General features: G+C 33.6%; 1 protein-coding gene across 3 annotated transcripts in view; it reads right to left on the bottom strand.

Annotated features, from left to right (window-relative positions):
• SPOCK3 (SPARC (osteonectin), cwcv and kazal like domains proteoglycan 3) overlaps window positions 1–23,214 on the bottom strand; it is a 488,976-nt gene that overhangs the window by 183,984 nt on the left and 281,778 nt on the right. For all 3 annotated transcript variants that reach the window (XM_032332597.1, XM_032332598.1, XM_032332596.1), the window contains one exon: window positions 8,226–8,349. In XM_032332597.1, coding sequence (XP_032188488.1) covers window positions 8,226–8,349 — 124 coding nt within the window. The remainder of the gene's footprint in view (window positions 1–8,225; window positions 8,350–23,214) is intronic.

The raw sequence follows: 23,214 nt of genomic DNA, 5'->3' as shown, positions 1-23,214 counted from the left end.
TTTCAAAGCATTGTGATCTGAGAATATGCAGGGAATAATCTCAGTCTTTTGGTATCAGTTGAACCCTGATTTATGACACAGTATGTGGTCTATTCTGGAGAAGGTTCCATGTGCACTAGAGAAGAATGATTATTCTGTTGTTTTAGGGTGGAATGTTCTGTATATATCTATGAGGTCCATCTGGTCCAATGTGTCATTCAATGCTCTTGTTTCTTTCTTGATTTTCTGCTTGGATGATCTGTCTATTACTGAGAGAGGTGTGTTAAGATCTCCTACTATTAATGTATTCATATCAATATGACTCTTTATCTTGATTAACAGTTTTCTTATGTAAATGGCTGTTCCCATATTGGAGGCATAGATATTTACAATTGTTAGATAATCTTGGTGGATAGTCCCTTTAAGAATGATGTACTGTCCTTCTGTATCTCTGACTACAGTCTTTAGTTTAAAATCTAACTTATCTGATATGAGAATCGCTACCCTGGCCTTTTGAGGCCCACTGGTATGAAAGATGCTTCTCCATCCCTTCACTTTCAGTCTAGATGTATCCTTAGGTTCGAAATTGGTCTCTTTTAGACAGCATATGGATGAGTCCTGTCGTTTTATCCAATCTGCACCCTGTGTTGTTTTATGGGAGCATTTAGGCCATTCACATTGAGAGTGATTATTGAGAGATACGTTTTTATTGACATTGTGTTACCTTTGAAGTCTGTCTTTCTGAAGATTGTCTCCATAAATCTCAGTTCAATGATATTCTTAGGATTTTTCCTCTTTTATATAACCCCCCTTAATATTTCCTGCAGTGTCGTCTTGGTGGTCTCATACTCTTTTAAGCCTTGACAGTCTTGGAAACTCTTTATCTCTCCATCCATTTTGAATAACAGTCTTGCTGGATAAAGTATTCTTGGCTGCATGTTCTTCTCATTTAGTGCCCTGAATATGTCTTTCCAGCCCTTTCTGGCTTGCCAGGTTTCTGTGGACAGGTCTGATGTAATTCTGATGGGCTTTCCTATGTACGTAAGGAACTTCTTTTTCCTAGCGGCTTTCAAGAGATTGTGTCTACAATTATGATTTCTCAATTTTACTATCAGGTACCTGGATTTTTTTTTAGATTCTATAATCTTGGGGGGGGGAGACCATTCTGCCTCTAGTACATGAACACTGGTTCCATTCGTGAGATTGGGAAAATTTTCATGTAGAATTTGTTCCACTATATGTTCTAGACTTCTTTCTTTCTCCTCCACCTCAGGGATTCCAAAAATTCTAACGTTGGAACGTTTCATGGCATCATTTATTTCCCTAATTCTGTTTTCATAGCTCTTAAGCTGTTTGTTCCAGGCTTCCTCCTGATCCTTTCTCTCTGTTTGTCCTCCAGATCACTAATTCTATCTTCTGTCTCTGTTACCCTAGCTTTTAGAGAATTTAGATTAGATTGGAACTCATTTAGAACATTGTGAACATCATCCCTGGTGGCTTTTAGTTCTGCCCTAATCAATTCGATTTTGTCATCCATGGCTTTCTCCAGCCTAGCTATTGCCTGGATAATTGTTAGCCTGAATTCCCTTTCTGACGTGTCATCTATGTTGATAGCCATTAGCTCTGCTATAGAAGACCCAGCCTCTGAATGTTTCTTCTCTTGGGCATTCTTCCTCCTAGTCATTTTGGTGAGAGATGGCTGAACGGAAGTAGCTGAATGTGTCAACCATGGTGCAGGCAAGGTGCACCCTGGAATGCTTCTGAGCAATCAAGAGTCCCCACCCAAATGAAAGAAAAAAGAAAGAGAGAAAAAAGAAAGAAAGAAAAAGAAAAAGAGAGAGAGAGAGAGAGAGAGACAGAAAAAAAAAAAAAAAGAAACATAAAATAAAAGAGAAGGTCCAGCCCAAATGGACCCCAAGGTAAGATTTGTGAAGTATACAAATAAAAACAAACAAAAAGACTGAAAAAGGAGATGACAAGAGAGAAAAAAAAATACATATATATATATATATAAAGACAAAACAACAACAACAAAAGAGAACCTCATCAAAAAGAACCCCAAGTTTATATACTACCAGGACAAACACAAATACACAGAAACACTAAGATAGAGGGGGATTAAAAATTGGTTTACCTATAGGGGTAGCATGGATTGGGGAAAGGGGATTATCTTGAAATTGAACTCTATATGAATATTAAAAAAGAAAAAGAAAAAAACTAAACTAAACTAAACTAAAATTAAAAAAATAGAAAAGCAAAAGAAAAACACACTTATATGTATCAAAAATTTCAGGTTAAAAGGTTATTATGGATTTTGATGTACTGGATATCTCACTGTGATGGTAAATAGGTTAAAAAAAATCTGTAAAAAAAAATGAGCCAGAATAGTGGGAACGAATTAAAAATAAAGGTTGTATCTATGAAGTAGTGGTGGTTGTTCTCTTGTCTTTTTTTTTTTTTTTTTTTTCTTTTTGGTTAGCTTTCTAGGGTAGGGGCCTGCTGTGTGGGTTTTCAGTTAATGATGTTTCCTGAGTTAAGTCCTTCCACCCCCATCAATGGGATGGGCTCTGAGGAAACTGGTTTTTCAGGCTTTTGTTCTCTGGAGGTCATTTTGTTTTGTTTTGTTTTGTTTGTTTGTTGTTTTGTTTTGTTCGTTTGTTTTCTCTCGCCTTGTCAGCTTTGGATGGTTTTTGGAAGTTTAGAGGAAAGCAAACTGCACCCAGACCTCCTTCTCAGAGAGAAGCCTCAGTCTGTTCCCTTCTGGGTGCTCCAGAGCACATATATTCCCCCTTGGCCACTGGTAGAGCACGTTCCCAGTCACAGTTCCTGGGGACGCAGGAACTCCTGCTTGCCCAAAACCACAACAGTGGCGGCTATCTGGGCAGCTTTAATATTTAGTTTTATGCAATATTTTACTTATGAAATTTCCATATGAAAATTCAGTGATTATTTCTGCTTGTACATATTCAGCTGATTTAGAAATTATATTTCACCTTTATTTGGTAATGATATTTAACCCAAGCATGTAATATTTACAGAAGAAGAACATATTAGTTGGTTTCATCCAAATGAGGTTTTTTTGTTTTTTGTTTTTTGTTTTTGGTTAACAAGAAAATTACATTGAAAGATTACCCTCAGTTGACCTCCAGGGAAATAAATGATTTCCAAAGTCTGCTAAATAAACACTGAACACTTATAAATGACTCCAAAATTCCTCATTTCTGTCAGCCAAGTTTCATGCTTACTACCATTTCACTCTTTTTGTTCCTTAAGTCTATTCAATAAGTTAATAACATAATTATATAAATTAACTAAATATGACTTAATATGCTTTAATATCAGTGCATAATACATTGTTGGGTTTCCTTGAAAACAATGTTAGATATCTCAGATCCAATGAAGGTGGATATTCTTTACAAAGTATGTATCTCAATAAACAGGTACAAAAAAATTCTAAAAGGCTGGGAATTGAGTTTTGTAAAAATTAAATAATATTCTACCTATGAGGCTGTCTTTTAGATTCTTGTTCCATTTTAAGTGAAAATTTAGGAATTCACTTATTCCCAACAACTAAAGACAAGAGAGGTTGCCTTTTGTGCTTCAATATATGATAAGGGGGTACGAATGGGGAGTGTTGGAAGCCAAATCAATGTAAGGACAGGAAAGCATTTCTGATAATTAGAATTCCCCACAAATTACAGATATTTATCTCACAGAACATAATATCTTATCAGGCACCTGCCTATTGTGTAGAATTTTGTACTAAATGTCCTATTGAGTTCCTTTCAAATCTGAGATTTGATGATGAAGTTCAGTCATATTTCCTCTGATATTCAGAGGTTTAATGAGAGCTTCTCCCAATCAATGATTCTGTTAACATGCTGTAGTTATAATCTTGATCAAGTTGGCATATCTAAGTCAAAAGCACAACCTAGCCTACACTGAAAAGCAATTCATAGAAACAGTACACATCTATTTCTGAAGGCTGATCTTCCAACATAAAACTATCTCAGCTTAGACAAATATTCAGAAGAAGGTACATAAGACAATTAAATACTAAATATTAATAGATACAACACCTCAAAATAGTGAAATGTCAAGAAACTTTTTATCTTCTAAAATGTACATAAGGCTGCTTGAGTCAACAACCATTATTAAAAGAAAGTAATAGAATGCCTCAAATATGGGAAAAATAAGACAACAATAGTATGTTGAAACAAAATGGAATTTTCTCAAGGTGTGACAAAAAGTAAGTGGTTCCCCCAACAATGTTTTATTGTTCTAGTTTATTAAAAAAAAAAAATCAGAAGTAATGTGTAGGGATGCAGTAATCTGAAGGGATGCAACAGTGGTTCCCTGTCTACACAAAAAAATCACCCAAGGAGTTTTAAAATTCAGATTCACAGGATCTCATCCCAAACCAATTCAAGTATCATGTCTGTAGCCAGAGCTGGGAGCTCTAGTATAAAATGGTTAAGCTTTGTACTTACCCTCCCTCAAAACACACATACGCGCGCGCACACACACACACACACACACACACACACATAATTTCTTAGAAATAGTGTTAATTCCTAAGGAATTATTAAGTTCAATTGCCAAGCAGTGCATGACTACATAAAGGGAAAAAAAAAAGTTCAAAATCATCCAGTGTGTTGTCCCCAGGGCGTTTATATTACCTATGCCATGCTGAGTTATAAAATATTAATATCATTTATTGACTTCTGCCCAGTAAATGTAGTATCCATTTTATGCAAGTCAGTGATAAAATATATCCATGGTCTAATATGGATGCTATACTGGAGAACAATTCTGAGTTCTTACTGAAGCAATACAATCAAGATAGACTTGCCTAAAGTAAAGAAACAAAGACCTTTATCTTTTATGTCATTTTCAGGAACAATTACCTCTCAGATAAACTTGAACAGACTTATATTTTGATTTTTCTGGCATTTTTGAATTTAAAAGAATTCAGAAAACATTTGTTCTCTTAAAAAGAAGATGAACTAGGCTTCTATAAAATGTGTCAATCGTTTTTCTTTATAGGAAGAAAAAAATCAGATGTCACAAAAATCACAAAAGTCCCAGTATTTTTTTAAGGTAAATCACTTTTTTTTCTTAATTTTCCATCCATACCTTTGTCTTTTTACTTATACATTTTTAAAATACTCTGATGAGTATTTCTAGACAAGCTGACAAGTCCAGAGCTTGAACTCCAATAAAATAATGATTCTAAGTCAGTCACACTGTGTAATGAGATGAACTTTCCAAAATTGTATCTTAAGGCATTTGACTAAAGTCTTCCTTTGGATACCTTGTGATAACCTCTTTCTCACCCCATCCCTCAGCTCCTGAACCTGTTATACTTGGTAATGACCTCATCTCCAATTATGTTATACAGTGGAAACATGATTTCTAACTTCCTTTCCATAAGTTGAACTGAAGGTAATAAGGAAACATCATGGGTCTAAAAAAGAACCCGAAGGAAGATTATTTGTAGTATAGACATTCAAACAATTGTATATGCAAGGGAGCCAAAATACAGAAAAATGATTGGAAGACCAGGACAGCAGGACTGGGCTTCCATCCTGGATGGAAGATCCCACAGTCTGGGCTGATAGTACCTGACTTCTGGCCGGTATTTAACATATTTGGAATACTTAGCTGAGGGATTGGAAACCTTAGGTAAGAAGCTTCATGGACCTTACTAAACCTAGAATTTGGAGTTCACATTACTGTGAATTCAAATGCCCATGAGTCCCCAAAGCTGTTTAAATCTTCCCCTGTCAAAATTTGCTAAACTTATTGACAAAGTTGTGTGTGCCAAGTACCAAAATAAAAATCTGCAATAAAATTACCACTTCAAGAAGGCATATACCTCTGTGGTCTCTGTTCTTGATCCAGTACCTAAATAGCCTAGGGCAATATTTTGTCTTACAGAAAAGAAAAAGAAAAAAAAAAGGTAAGTTTTATTTTGAATCAAATCCTATAAACTTCTGAAAAGTATTATTAAGGATTGTTTAATATTAGTTTTTATTGGGCTAAGGTCTCCAATTAGTTTGCATTGTTTTATACAGCTCAACCTCACTGCTCTAAGATTAGTATCAGTGGTCCAAAGTTGAAAAATTACCAAGTTAAATTTAAATCAACAGAAATAATGACGGTAATTTGGGATTTACTGCAAGTTCATATTCATTTGAACCATGTTCTTTTCACATCATTTTTGTCAAACAAGGCATCTGTTGAAAGTGATATATATGCAAATAAATATTAAATTAATAATGCAATGGTTTATTATTCAATAGATTACTTAGAATGGTTACAATTCAGTGGGTTACTTAGACTGGCTTTATTAACAATATTCATAAAACCATATGATTTGTAAGGTGGGGGGTACAAGGGTGCTTAGTACAAAGAAGAAGAATGGGGAAACCCCACGGAATTGGAAATATATGTGAATTAATCTACTTATGATATGTATATTTAATCTTGAGTGGAATATGATTGTATTTCTCTAAAATCATCAAGTAAGTCCTCCTATATGGCTCCAAAGGAAGAAATCACTCATGAAGATAACTTTGTGTTCTGTGACACTAAATTTTAACAGAACTGACCATCTACGAGTAGCATCCTTAAGATAGACCCAAACAAACGGGTGGTAGACTAATGTTAGCATGCTCCAGGGACACTCTGGACATAAACATATTACCACTTCAGCACATATACTTCTAGGGTTGAGAAAGACATGTTTATCCTAGCTAGATGCCAGTAAAAATTACAGTTTTCCCCTTCATTCACCCTGTCCAGCCATCAGTGTTCATCAAGTACAATTAAGATTAAAATATGTTTGCCATGTACCTCTACCCACCAATTTGAATATTGCAATCTGCAACCTTCATTGTCACTGAATAAATCAGTATAATAATTTACACATTATCATGTAGGATTTGATAATATGGGATAGAGTCATTGTCCCTTGTGCCAGAAGTATGAATTTTCTTAACTTGCAAAGCTGAGATTCTGGACCATGGTAAATTCACCAAGATCAAGGTTATATTGAAATGACCAGTAACATTTTCCATCCTCTCCCAGAAATTCACTCCTTTAAAATCTCAGCAAATTAGCACAGGGCAGCTTCACCAAAATAACACAGTACTTAGCACCAAATAAGCACAATGCATATATTTATTGACTGAAAGAATCTATCTTATCATTGCAGTGCTACTGTTTAGATTAGTTATTATAAATTCAAGTGGAACTTGTGAGGACATATTTACTAGGAGAAGGGAGAATTCATAAAGAGGCTATCCACAAAACAAAATATTCAGACAGTTAAAAATTTTTTGGAACTCCCCTTGCAGTAAGAAAACTCAGATATGAACTGAAGTAAAGTTATTTTATAGTTTTCATGCAATCTATTTAATGTAAATATTCATCTAGTTCCTTAATAAGATATTAATATGGTTAATAAAAGGGCAAGGTCCCCCTGGGGACACAGTACAATGTGCTACCTTGTCTTTTTAAAAAAAGATATTAAAAAAAATCAAATTTCATAAATTTATCTGACCCCAAAGTCAGATTTCAAAGATCTTGTGAGCCCACATTCTTTCCTGTCACATAATCAAAGAAAACTTATCAATGTCTTATGACATAAAGTTCTTAAAAGCTCTTATATATCTGAGTTAATATGGGACACCAAATAAAGAGGCAGAATAATGTCAAGGAGAGAAGAGACACACAAAAATCAGAGATGGCAACACATTTTGGTTTCAATGTCAGTAAATATGTGAAAATTTTTATCTTTCTGATCTTTAGTTTTCTCATTTGTTAAAAGGAATTTTTGGAGGCTTTTTAGTAATACTATAGGAAATAACATATGAGATAAAAGGAGTAATGATAATGACAGATGGTAGATGCTACTGCTGTTATAATAATAATAACTGTTAACATTATGGAATGACATATTTGCATTTCTTAACTCTTTCATAGTAGCAACAAAGTAAGTGTTGCTTTTAATATTTGAGAGTTCAGAGTGTTCACAACTTCAGTATTTCAAATTTTAAAAATTCTGATATAGGAGCAACAAATACACATTAAATCAAATTCCAAACCAGTGGGATTACTTGCATTATTTTAAAAATTAAATAAATTATTCGGATGACTACATGGGAGAAGTAATAATTTTATCCATTTAATAGTAAATACACATTATGTGTTTCATATGAAATAACTATAATTGTCTTTACCTGAGAAGAGTAGGTGTGCCCATCTGAACCACACACAGGGTTGGTGTAGACCACTGGGCACTGCTTGCAGGTGGATGATACGGGACCCCTCCATTGCTTATGGCCTACTCCTGCATCTTTCATGCTGTTAAAACAACAACAATAACCATACTTAGTGCATTTTTAAAAATACATACATTGATATTAATGTCATGCCTTTTTTGCATGCCATTCCAACTCTTCATGGTAAATTATATAATCAGTAAACTCCATGTGTATTTTCAAAGTAATACTCAATATGGTATTCTTCATTATAATATTTTATTTTACATATCAAGATTTTCCCATTGTAAAATAATATATTCCTTTAAATTGGTCTACTGGTCACATACCTATGTTTCGTGATATAGATTTTTTGTTTTAATTTGTAGCTATGATGTGTTTTTGATAATCCCAGAAAAAGAAGCAACAATTGCTTGGCAATAAAGAACTATTCCATTAAGAACAGTATTTGAAAAGAACACTTAATTCCCCAGGTGTACCCAATGTCCCTGAAAATAAGAGAAGCTTATTTTGAGAGAAAACAGCAATAAAGAACTTTTCCGGCAATGGCGAAAATTTAGAAAGCCAAATTAGTAGGTTTAGTGATAGCCAATACTTTTTTATTGCGTAGAAATACCTTAAAATAGATCCGTTTTGAGGCTTTGACCTAGAATAACTTGGGAAAACCCATTCTTTTCTCTTACCTAGAATTATTTGTTTTTCCACTTTGATTAAACTACTTATTGCTCTGCCTATTTGTGCAAACAATTTATATACAGAGGGTAAAGTGCTAAAAACAAAGCAACAGGGAATCTATTAAAATATTTAATATTTAGATATTCTTTAGTAAACCAGCACTCATTCTTATTCATTAAAATTGTTTATAAGGAGAGTAATTTGATGTGTCTATTGTGATGAGAAAAGATGTTTTGCTAGAAACATTTGCTTCTATTTCCTTTTCATTTTTTTCATGAATAAGTCAAAACTACAAAAAAGTAATCCTAAAATACTTATGAAATACAGTATTAATTTTCATTATAGGGAAAGAAGTTCAAACTATGTATTTCAAATATTGAAAAAATTTGAATGCACACTGAAAAAAAAAAAAAGGTTTTTTTATCTTCTCTTACCCTCCAACCCCCAACTCTGCTTCTCTCAAAAAATTTTCATGAAACTATCATAGCTCTAAACACTTATTTTTATTTTAATTTTTTAAATTTTGCCAAACCTTACCTTAAGATTTTGTCTGGCCACAGAGTTCATGTCATAAGAATAAAATGCAAAAAGCAACCATGCTGCTATTACTGAGTAAATGGGTACAATATCCTAATGGGAATTAGAGCAATAACTGGAAAACATGGAACATTACTCTGTACCACTTCAGACTTATAAATGATGAATGGAGCAGAGGGAAATAAAAAATATATATATTCTGTTTGCATTGTTTTTTTTTATGTTGTATAAACAAAATAAGGCATAAAATTATCCAATCAGATACCTTAGGAGAAATTATTGCCAAGTTCCAGTTCCTCATCAACAGAAAGTATTTTATTAGAAGAATCTGTATGCTTTGGGATACATATGTATATGTACATATATATAGGTATATGGTATCACATATATGATACATAGGTATCATATATGTGATACATAGATATATGGTATCACATATATGATGCATAGGTATCACAAATACCTATGTATTTACATATATATTTATATATACACATACACACACACACACACATACACATTTATATTCACATACACACACACAAAACAACCACTTTAGCTATCCTTATTCCCTTCAAAGCCAGAACTGCTTTCCAATTTCTAAAGTGCATCAGTAAAAATGGTGTATTTTTTTATTTAGACTTCATCCTGGTTAGATTTTGCTGAAGTACCATCAACATTTTAAACAGAATAACATTGTATGTATTTGTACCTACATTTTGAATAAGAGTTGATGCCAAACTATAGCATTCAGAAACCAGTATTTACTTATGTTTATTTCAAAATAAATGCATTAGATGAGGTTAACCTAACCAATAATTGTAATTTAATATATACTATTCATACCATAACACTTGGAGAATGAACTGATGTAATTCACACATAAAGAAAATTATTTCATTTTCTGTAGAAAGACAAATTACATTTAAGCACATAAAAGGAAATATAGAATATAGTTTTTCCAGCCATGTATTCATGTTAGAATTAAGGTATAAATACAAATGAATTTTTAGGAATCTTATTTGACTAAAAAAATACTACTACAAATTCATAAAATTAACAAAGTACTGACTGGAGGACAAATAAACTATCATTAACAAGGACTTGAGGATTCTGAGTAATGCTGATCATTTCTAAAGGCAGGAGATGGGCAAGGCTTTGCAAACATCTTGCTGCCCCTTCACACTTTGTAGACTTCCACTGTCAGCTAGCTATATGCGGTGTCTCTACTCAATGCATTCATCATGGAAGACATTTTTGTAACCCAAAGTCTATTTTATCAATGTTATCATGTGATTCAGAATTTGTTTGATTTGGTATCAAAAATGTTCCTCAGAATTAACATTACTCACAATCTTGTCTAATAAATTATTTATCTTGCTCTTAGGAAAATAGTGAAGTAGATGAGGTCACAACTAAAAATTTCTAATGTTTAATATCTATGTATTTTATGTAATACATAAACATATATAATTGCATATAGTTGGAGATTACCTTTTTTATTTGATTTTTAATTACATTTTGAAGGTCCTAGTTAAGAGAGAACAATTGTGCTTCTAAGTGAGAGACAGTCAAGGCAGCCCAAGATGGGCAAAGTGAAGGGCTTAGGAAAAGGCAGAACTGGCTCAGGCTATCAAAATGAGTATCTGGCATCCATGACAGGAGGAATGACAGGTAAGAAATTAACATAAGCAAAAACATCACTAGGCATATTATTCTGAGTATTCTAAATGTAAAAGATTGTTAACCTTTAAAAGTATGTGTAAATTTTGATATATCAAAAGCCATTATCAGTTAATTATTTTGAGTTATTATCAAACAGGTAATAAAATTTCCCCCTTAAGGAAGTACAAAATTCAAGTTGGCTGAAAAAATGCTGATATTATTTAGAAACTATGCTTCCAAAGGCAACTCTTCTCAAATAAACTTTTTAAAGGTCTACATTTTTCAAAAATACATACTTCAATTTTGAAGACTTGAGTTAAAAATTTATTTACTGACTTTACAGTGTCCTCCTATATATGGTGATAATCCTTTCCCTTAGGAGTAAAAAAATCGTATTTTTGAACCCAAATAATTGAAGCAATTAAATGATAATCTATGACAAATTAATCAAGGATTTTTCTCAAAATCTTCTTATTTAAATATTCCACTTTTCAGACACGAAGTTAGCTTCATACCAGTGTATCTGTTATTATGATTCTAGTAGGTGGAAAATTAAACTACTCAGAAGAATTGGTACTATTGCTAGTGCTCCATTACGTGACTTACTTTGAGGCAGTTGAGTTGTATTATCAACTTATTACCTGAGTTGTCTCCTGTGCTCCTGATTTACCTCTCGCTCTGGTCTTCAGTATTAAGACTTAAAACAGCAGTCACACATGAAAGCTCAACAGTCTCTTATTTTTCTAATAACTACAATGTTAATTACTGCTACATCTGTTTATTCAATTATGGTCTATTTGGTTTTCTGTTTAGTTAATCATGTTGTGCATTTTAACAATATAATTTGAACACAATGTCCATGTTTTAGGATTTACATTGATTTTGGAAAGAACCCAAATGATGTTACCAAAATTATTAGCAGGAAAAAAAACTCATTCCAGTTTGATTTAATTTTTATACATGACCATGTCATTAATCAGTCTTGACAAGTCAGCAACCTCCCTGGGTCTTAATTTCTTCCCTTACACAATGCTAAGGTTCATCAGTATGGATCATTTGATCTTGAGCAATCCATGAGTCTATAAATCTTTAATAAAATTACTTACAAAAGACACTAAAAAATTAGAAGCATAGACAGTGCATACGTGCCATATGTTATGATTTTAGAACTTGACAGTGTTACCAAGTGAAACAAATATATAATTATGGTGTGAAGGATGATGCTGAGTGGGGGCAAGAGACGGGTTGGAATGCTAAAGGTGCAAACTTCACCTATCTCAAGGTACCAAAGGAAAGGAGGAAGCCCAGTTTTATGATAACTAATGGAAGAGGGAAGATAAACATGGCTGTGTTTAAAGAGGCATACACCTAAGAATTGAATAATAACTATATTATACTGTCAAAAAGCATCATCAATAAATCATAAAAATAAAGAATACCATATTTATACTATAAATAATTAGATATTTTTCTAAAATTCTTTAGTTCCTAAATCTGACATCACACATAATAAATTCTCATTTCTTTAGGCCATAAATATGCAAACAGAAAAGGATACCAATTTATTCATTATATATTTACCTTAGAAGGAGAATCATCAGTATTTAAGTCTTAATTCCTTAAGTGTATTTGCTTTTTTCTATATGCACTTATATTAACTTTGCTTCAACAAAAGAATTTTATTTTAATCTGATAAAACAATATTCAAGTGAATACAGATATTCTGTGAATATCTCAGCTGAGAACAGCCTGATGTAATACATTTCTTGTTTTTTAATACCCCTAAATTTCAGTTCCTTTAGGGATCCAGTTTTTCAAGTTCTGCCAGACTTGTAGAAGAATTCTTTCTTAAGACACAACTAACAATTTCTGATTTGTTCCCCATTGGCCATGTCTCTTTAAGAAACAAGGCAAGGCTGCCCTTATCACTTTTTTTTTTTTTCCCACCATGGGTCTTGGAGAAGGACAGATGATATTAGCAAAGTGCAGGAAATGATCTTTTGGGGCAACACGGTTACATGAAATTTCAAAACCCCTATCCAGAACTTATTAAAACTGTAATGGCCACTATTTGCTTCTTGTGATTATTGTACCATGTACGATAATAATTTAAGCAATGAATCAAGGCATAAGCAATCAATTTTAATTTTAAAGAAGAAGACATATTCTGCAAATACAAAACAAACATTTATTTATATTAGAAAACATTATTAATTATGGCTACTAAACTATAAATGTTAAAAATAAATTGGCTTAGTTTATTCTGCAATATGAGCAGAAACTCTACTTATTCCTTATAGAGTACAAAGAACTAAGATTCGTAGAAAAAGCTCACTTATAAATGTATTTCAAAAGTCAATAATATGAGTAATTAATAAAATGTATCTTTAAAAACTATTCATAGCATAAATTGAATGCATTCTAAAAATCAATTATAGTAATAAATTCTTATTCCAACTGTATTTACTAAGATAACTCATATCATACAGAAGTGTTGCCAAGAAATCAAAGTAATCAGTAATTTAGAGAGCATATTTTTTATAGAGTAATAAAATTAAACATCAGAATTTAGACTTTAAAGAGATGTGGATAATTAATAATGTTTCATACTGTCTTTGAACACATTTTAAAATAATATTGTAGAGTTATATTGCCACTTAAGTAGAATACAATTTAAGTGAGGTTTATTTCAACAGCCAATATTTGAACATAGATCTTGCTAACACAATAAACCAATTAGTGAGGCTAATTTTCTGTCAAAGAATGCTTCCCTGACTTTATTTTATTTTTTATTTAAAGATTTTATTTATTTGACAGAGATCACAAGTAGGCAGAGAGGCAGGCAGAGAGAGAGGAGGATGTGGGGCTTGATCCCAGGACTCTGGGATCATGACCTGAGCTGAAGGCAGAGGCTTTAACCCACTGAGCCACCCAGGTACCCCTACTGACTATTTTAAAGCTATGCTATCTTTATGAGATTTGAATCATGGATCAGTTATGATATTTAAATGATATAGTGCATTAAATAAATAATTTTTTATTAAACACTGAGCATATTCACAATTACTAAAGACATTAATGAATAACTTCAAACTTCAAAATAGACATTACTATAAATGACACTTATAATCTCTCTCAATCTGATCCTCAATAGAGTAAATGAATAATAAAGTTTTAAGATGTATAAAATGTAGATGATATCAAATTCAGATTGTAGTTCTTACTGTTTCCACATAATTAATTTCAAACATTATTTTAATTACTAAAACCCTCTTTATTTAGCTATGGAAAAAGTATATTTAACTGCAAAGGATCTTGATTATGTAAGATTAAGTCATTGGTGGAGTTATTATGGATTAGAAATGTCCCTAAATCTACTTCCAGCAAAATACAGAATGACAGATTGGGAATTCATGATCATACAGATGATAAATGAATTATTTAATTAACAAGTATATATAAATGTACTCATTGGAAAAAAAGCTGGAAAGTCACTTTTTGTTTTCAAGCCAATAAAATTTCATCAAATAATATTTTAGGAACTGAGTCAAGTATTTACACAAATTAAAGCTTAAGTTCTCATGTGTGTTGATAGTCTATTATGTGTTAGACTCATATATTGCAATATTATTTATTATTTTGGCAGTCATACAATATGTGTTATTCTTTACATTCTGAAGCTAGAAACAGAGAGGTGGAGGGAGCTTAATTATCTTGCTCAAGTATCTAGTGTTTATGATTACAGATCACAGATATGGACTTCAGGGCTCAATTTGTTCCTTTGCCACTAATGGTTTCCTTGCCATAATGTGCATAGAAAGTTTTAAATGTCATGAAAACCACATTCTATATTACCTAAATTTCTATATCTGTTTTACTTAACAGGTGAAAAATTACAATTACTTTAAATTTTACTTAAAAAAAAATCTACACCAGTAAGTGTTGTCTAGAGAACATATCTAGCTGATTAAAACTGAAATTACATACAGTATAATAAATAATATATCACCATATATGTGACTCTGATTTAGGGAAACAATATAAATATTAATTTACTAATACATGAATTGGTTCAATTTAATTTGTATTGACAGGTGTAATTTCATTCTAGACATGAGGATGTTTATGAATTCTAGCTTCTTATATTTAAAATAATAATTGAGAAATTCAGAAATTTTTTTCAATTATTAATGTTCAGAAAGGAAGATTTGTTTATTTATTTTTTTAATATTTTATTCATTTATTTGACAGATAGAGAGACTGTGAGAGAGGGAGCACAAGCAGGGGAAGTGAGAGAGGGAGAAGGAGGTTTGCTGCTGAGCAGGGAGTCCCATGCTGGACTTTATCCCCGGACCCTGGGATCATGACCTGAGCTGAAGGCAGATGCTTAGTGACTAAGCCACCTAGGTGCCCCAATAAGGCAAGTTTTACATATTAACTACATTATTACTTTAACATGAAGTTGTTCTAGAGTGCCAACACTGAGCAAAGTCTGACCTAAAATTTGAGTTCACAAGAATGGGTGGCTCTTAAAGATCAAGGAGATCCTGTATTTGGAAAAAAGAGAGTCACATTTTAAAAATAATAACGACACTCTGTCTTGTTTATCAAAGGAGAAGGAAAGGAAAACTGAAACAAGATGAAACTAGAGAGGGAGACAAACCATTAGAGACTCTTAATGTCAGTAAACAATTGAGGGTTGCTGGAGGGGAGATAGATGGGAGGCGTGGGGTGGCCGGGTGATGGACATGGGGGAGGGTATGTGCTATGGTGAGTGCTGTGAATTGTGTAAGCCTGATGAACCACAGACCTGTACCCCTGAAACCAATAATACAGTATATGTTAATTAAAAAAAGAAATGTTAAAAAAATAAAAAATGACAGATATGTAACTTAAGAAGAGAAAAGTCCACAATCTGAGGGGTTTGAAGTGGCGGGGGGGTGGTGGGAGGTTGGGGTACCAGGTGGTGGGTATTATAGAGGGCACGGATTGCATGGATCACTGGGTGTGGTAAAAATAATGAATACTGTTTTTCTGAAAATAAATAAATAGAAAAATTTTTTTAAAAGTCCACTAAAATAAAATAACTAATATTTATCAAAAAACATAAGAAAATATTCTGTGTGATCAAATACATATTTTTTGTTCTTTTTAATTTGTTTTTTAAGTATAGTTTAAACACAGTGTTGCATTAGTTTCAGTTGTACAACATAGTGATTCAGTGTGTTTATACATAATGCTATGCTCTCTACAAGTATAACTTCCATGTATCCACATACAACACTACAACAGTATCATTGACCAAATTCCTTATGCTGTGCCTTTATTCTTGCCACCTATTCATTCTAAAAGGGAAAGGTTGTGTATTCCACTTCTCTTATACTATGTCTGTGCTGGTGGTGTAGTGGTGAACATAGCTACCTTCCACTTCTCTTCACCTATTTTGCCCATCTCCCCACCTTCCTTCCTTCTGGCAACCCTCAGTTTGTTCTTCATATTTATAGGTTAGACTCTGTTTTTTCTCTGTTTGCATATCCAATTGTTTTGGTTTTTAGATTCTATGTATGAGTGAAATCATATAGTATTTGTCTTTCTCAGTCTGCCTTAATTCACTTAGTATAATACCCTCTAGATCCATCCATGTTGTTGCAAAAAGGCAAGATTTTATCCTTTTTATAGCTGTGTAATATTCCACTACATCTAACAAGATTTCATTCTTTTTTGTGGCTGACCAGTATTCCTATACATATATGCCATATTTTCCTTATCCGTTTTTCTATGGATACATTGCTTGCATATCTAGGCTATTGTAAATAATAAATAAATAGGGATGCAAATAAATAGGGGTGCAAACATCTTTTTAAATTAGTGTTTTTGTTTTCTTTGGGTAAATAATCCACAGTGGAATTACTGGATCACATGGTGTTTCTATTTAATTTTTTGAGGAAACTCCATACTGTTTCCCACAATAGCCCTACCAATTTATATTTCTACCAACTATGCATAGGGGTTCCTTTTTCTCCACATTCTCACCAACACTTGTTATTTCTTCTCTACCTCCTCACCAAGACTTGTTATGTCTTTTTGATTCCAAACCCATGAAATGGAAAAATTAATATCGTTAAAATGCCCTTACCACCCAAAGCATCGATAGATTCAATGCAATCCCTATCAAAATACTGACAGCATTTTTCAAAAACTAGAACAAATAAACTAAAATTTGGATGGAACCACTCAAGACCTGAAATAGTCAAAGCAATTTTGAAAAAGAATAACAATGCTGGAGGTATCACAATTCCATATTTAAAGAAATACTACAAGCCTGTAGTAATCAAAACAATATGGTACTGGCACAAAAATAGATATGTAGGTCAACAGAACAGAATAGAGGGCGCAGACATAAACCCACATTTATATGGTCAATTAATCTATGTCAAAGGAAACTAGAATATATGATAAAGAAAAGACAAATTTTTCAGTAAAAAGTGATGGGAAAATGGGGCATCTACCTGCAAAAGAATGAAACTGGACCACTTTCTGACACCATACACAAAAATAAACTTAAAATGGACAAGAGACATAAATATGAGATTTGAAGCCATAAAAATCCTAGAAGAGAAAAGAGGCAGTAATTTCTCAGACATGGGTTTTAACCACATTTTTCTAGATGTATCTTCTGAGGCAAGGGAAACAAAAGCAAAAATAAACTATTGAAGACTGTATACATCAAAACAGAAAACTTCTTCACAGCAAAGGAAACCATCAGCAAAACAAAAAGACAGCTTGCTAAATGGAAGAAGATATTTGCAAATGACATATCCACTAAAGGGTTAATATCCAAACTACAGAAAAAAACTTTTGTATCTCAACACCAAAAATGTCTTGATTATGAAAAAATCTTTTGATTTTTTTTTTCTAAGCAGAAGGAAATATTTTTAGCTACTCTTCAACAAATAGACCTGACAGCTCTTGCAGAAGCTTTCAACAATGAAATACCACATTTTATTTAAGAAAACAGTCACTAAATTTCATTTAAAGTTCAGGGAAGGAAAACAGTTTTTCTTCATGTCTCGTCTTCATGAACATCATTGTTATTGACCTCTGCTTTGCTCACTGCTTCATTGGAAAAGGAAAGTTATAGAAATAAGAAAGGAGAAAGAAGCTACCATGTTGTGCTTGAGTCTGAATTGTAGCCTGAGAGAAGGGTTAAGAGGACAAAACCTTCACTACGCATTAGCTCTTACATTAGCCCTCAGTTTTCAGGTAAACTAATTAATAATATTATAAAGAAAGTTGGGAATTTTTGACTCCAGAGTATTTTTCTCTCCAGCAGGTTTTATTCAATTCCTGTTCTGAAAGCATATACTTCTTTTTATCTATTTATTTTTTTGGAAAGCATATACTTCTAAGCAAGTGTTGACTCCTTCTGATGCAATAAGGAATAGAATCAGATAGGGAATAGATGTAATAAGGAATAGAATCAGAATCAGTCAGACAAGGACGTTTTCTTTAAGAAACATCTCAATAACGTGTACAATATCTAAAAGGTTATCAGAAAGTCCTTTTAAATAGTTTATTTTTATTTATAATATGTTATTACTTATAGTTACAGCTACTGACCATGTCCTAGGAACTGAATTAGGCATTATTACAATCCTATCACTAGCTCACCTGGTAACCTGTCATCTTCTAACCTATAAATAGTAGCTATTCACCCTTCTAAATATTGTTTATTAATTTTCTCATGAATATACTGATAATGCGTCCAGAAAGTATTTTGCAGTCTGAAGGTACCAGGTGGGTAGAGGCATTGAATGCATAGAGCTCACAATTTGGAGACAAAAAGATGAGCATAGTTTGCAGTGAGGTTTTCCTATGGTCCAACAAGTAATAAGGACAATTTAGAGCTTATATGGCCAACTTTCTACTCATGTTTGAGGTCACAAAATATTTTACAACTCTCTAAGTACACTTTTACCACCTGTTTGGTATTCCACAGACTCCCTTTGTAACTTATACATTTTACTAACTTATTAATTATGTTCTAACAGCCATCCATATGCTTATTTTTCTTATTTAATCCAGACTTACTCATGCACCCCCACGCCCCCACTTCTGAGTTTCTTTTGCCCCCATAACATCTACTAAACCATCAGGAGACATACTTGTGCCTGATACCTACTCCTAGCCTCCTTCTGCTATTTCTTCTAGCTTTGACTTTGGGAGACAAGGAGCCACTTTTAGCAAAGTCCTACCTTTTGTAGCCTAAAAATACTTTTAACTTCACAAGCAAGCAGCTGAGCAGCAACAGAGGTCATCTCAGTCACAGCATGGGATTGTATATAAATTGAATTTAAGCACAGCATTCTCTGGAGTCACCATATCAAGTATTTCAGCCTATGTGCTATTTGCTTACTCACATTCCTGATTTTCTTTTGGTTAGATCATGCTTCCAGAAATAGACTTTCCAAAATTTGAGAATAAATCTGCTTCCTATGTTTACTGAACCCATTACTGAAAACTTTCTGGTTTAAAACAGAAGTTTAATCTCTCATAGTTGTGGAGGTCAAAAGTTCAAAATCAGTTTCCCTGGAGTAAAATCAATGCATTGGCAGAACTACATACACTTGGGAAGCTATAGGTGATGGCTGTCATTCCTTGGCTTGTGACCCATCTCTCTTTGCTCCATTTTCACACAGTCTTGCCCTCCAACCTGTTTGTGTCTGTGTCAAAACTCCCTCTGTCTCTCTCTCTCTTAAAAGAAGACATTGTGATTGCATTTAAGGTCCACTCCAACAACCTGGGATGACCTCCTCTTCCCAAGATCTTTAACTTAATTACAGTTTTTGCCATATAAATAGTAGTCACTCATTTGACATATAAGATAGTATTCACAGATTCTTGAAATTAAGTTATAGACATATCTTTGGGACAACCACTCAGCCTATTACTGGGAGGATACTTCGAAGAAGAGAGATCTTATCTTTTTCACAAGAAGGAAACTATAGTAAGAAGTCTCTGGTTCAGAGAGATATCTTACACAGTCCTATATAGAAATTCATGGTAAGAGTGTATTTTGTCCTACAGTTACTCTAATGACCCCTTTATATCTAAAAGAGGAATGTATGGCCCATGGCAATACCTTGGGACTTATGTATTGTCCTTCAACCATCACAAGACTGTACTACTCTGCAAATATATGCTTAGTCTCAACCACAGAAACATAGCCAGATCTCGCTTATTCTTCTATCAGGAAGAATGTACTTTAAACTCACCTTATGTCTCAGTGCATTATGCCACCATTTTTACTTCTCACTTGACTACCTTTAGGGAAACTGAGTGCTAGAGTCTTGAAGAGTGGAAATATCTAAAATTGCCATTTTTATGGAAGAACAATAAAAACAAGTCTTATCAATGTGCCTCATCTGATTCTCAATTTGATTGGTAGAACAAGTGATAAAGACAATGGGGACTTCCTTTAGTTCTTTGACAAGTTGAAAGGTAATAGTAGGTAAATGACTAAGTGTCATGTGATGGGGAAAAATACAGTCTCCATGGAATCCAGGGTTTACAGGAGAGAAGCCATTGCATTATATCAGGAATTTATTTAAGAAGTGTGATCCATAGACTTTGTTCTATGTTCAGGGGTGATTTTCTGTTTTTGTGCTCTGCTACTCTTTTCTAAAACTTTTATATGAGCTCTCTTCCTTCTCCATTAATCTGTTCACCTTTTTTTTTTTTTTTTAAAGATTTTATTTATTTATTTGAGAGAGAGAGACAGTGAGAGAGAGCATGAGCGAGGAGAAGGTCAGAGGGAGAAGCAGACTCCCCATGGAGCTGGGAGCCCGATGTGGGACTCGATCCTGGGACTCCGGGATCATGACCTGAGCCGAAGGCAGTCGTCCAACCAACTGAGCCACCCAGGCATCCCATCTGTTCACCTTTTAAACACAACTCCTCATTCTTCCTCCAGTATGCTTCCCTGAGACTGGCACAAGGTATGTACTCAGTAAGTATCATTGCATGGGTAAGTAAAGGAAAGCAAACAAAAAGAAAGCAAGAAAGAAAGCAGGAGGAGGGAGGCAGAAGAGGAGGAGGGAGGATAGGGCTCCCTGGGTGACCACAAAGGATGATTCCTATTTTCCTGTCTACTTAAGAAGCAGAACTTCTACAGTTTTACTTTCTTCCTAGATAAAGTTGTTATATGTAATTTATAAAGTAAGCCCTTGTTAAAAGTCATTATGGCTTGCCATATTAAAAGCCCATGAATTTGAATAGAATAAAATAATAGAACTGTCTCTGAATTCAAACAAGAGTCTTATTTTTCCTAACAATCATTTTATGATATAGCATTAAAAAAATATGTAAAGGACATTTTACATTATTTCCCTCAGCAACTTCAGTCTATCAAGGGCTCTTTTTTTTCTTTTCTTTTCTTTTTTTTTTTTTTAACACGCTCTCTATTACTCATGTAGCAAGTAAACATCAGGAAATGAGCAACTCGGCTCTTCACAACTGTATGGAGAAGTGATTTATGCAGGCGTCTTCTTTTCAACAATACTTTAACTCTTAAAAACTTTGTGAATTTACTGCATTTTTTTGCTTCTCACTTAACTTTTTAGAATAATAGGATCTATTTAATTTATAATCTCATGCTAATTTTCTTTGAAAAATAATTTGCCACAGTCTCTTTTGTCCTTCTGACAGCTTTTTTTTTTTCTTTTTGACCATTTAAAGGCAATAAAACATAAAGTAGACAAAGAGCACTCTACATTTCCCAAGTTCCCCATTAGCACTGACTACAGGAATAGAATGCTGGCTAATGATTTATCATGTTTACTGTTATAATACTGACCCAAGGCTGGGAAGTGGAATTCCTGGGCTGAATAAAAGGTTGGTGAATCCTTAGGTGAGGGACCACAAGGCTAAGTTAAGAAGCACACAATGGAGTATTATGCCTCCATCAGAAAGGATGAATACCCAACTTTTTGTAGCAACATGGACGGGACTGGAAGAGATTATGCTGAGTGAAATAAATCAAGCAGAGAGAGTCAATTATCATATGGTTTCACTTATTTGTGGAGCATAACAAATAACATGGAGGACAAGGGGAGATGGAGAGGAGAAGGGAGTTGAGGGAAATTGGAAAGGGAGGTGAATCATGAGAGACTATGGACTCTGAAAAACAATCTGAGGGGTCTGAAGGGGCGGGGGGAGGTGGGAGGTTTAGGGAACCAGGTGGTGGGTGTTAGGGAGGGCACAGATTGCATGGAGCACTGGGTGTGGTACAAAAACAATGAATACTATTAGTCTGAAAAGAAATAAAAAATTAAAAAATAATAAAAAAATAATAAAAACCTAAAAAAAATAGAAGCACACCTAAATGTTGGTCAGTGTCTTTCTATATTGAAGAGATGTTTAAAGGAGTAACATAATCTACTGCAACACAGCTGTAGACTTTTTTTTAATTTGTTACAATTTTTCTATTTATTTTAGAGAGAGTAAGAGAGGGAGAGAGAGAGAGAGAACAAGGGAAGGGCAGAGGGTGAGGGAGGAGAATCCCATGCAGACCCCCTGCTGCCACTGGATGGAGCTAGATCCCAACACCCAGAGATTATGACCTGAGTCAAAACCAAGAGTCAGATGTTCAACCGTTGGAGTCACCAAAGTGCCTCATAGCTGTGGATCAAATAATATTTGTGTACTCTGTGTTTCTTGTTGGAAATATATTTTCTTGGGTGTGTGTTTGCTTATTTTGTTTATTTACATTGGTTTGACAAAAATTAAACTTGAATTACTTGGGATTTGGGTGCAAATATGCAAAATAGCCTTTGGTTTATTTTAATCCTACTGGTATATTATCCAGACATCCAAGCTTAGGTAATGAAGTGCATCATAGGTGGTAGCATAGCAGACTGGCAAGCACTGGGGTTTTATGCTGAAGCTTCAGCATGGGATAAGCATTAATTATTTATATTTTGTTCTTTACCTATATGTCCTTTGGTGAGAATTTTCAGTATTCTTGAATTCCTTTAATCACTTCCTAATGACAGACCAAATATACCCTTAT

Source organism: Mustela erminea, chromosome 2 (assembly GCF_009829155.1).
Source record: "Mustela erminea isolate mMusErm1 chromosome 2, mMusErm1.Pri, whole genome shotgun sequence".
Taxonomy (NCBI): domain Eukaryota; kingdom Metazoa; phylum Chordata; class Mammalia; order Carnivora; family Mustelidae; genus Mustela; species Mustela erminea.
Note: the sequence above shows the minus strand (reverse complement) of the source record. Positions and strands in the feature narration are given on the sequence as shown.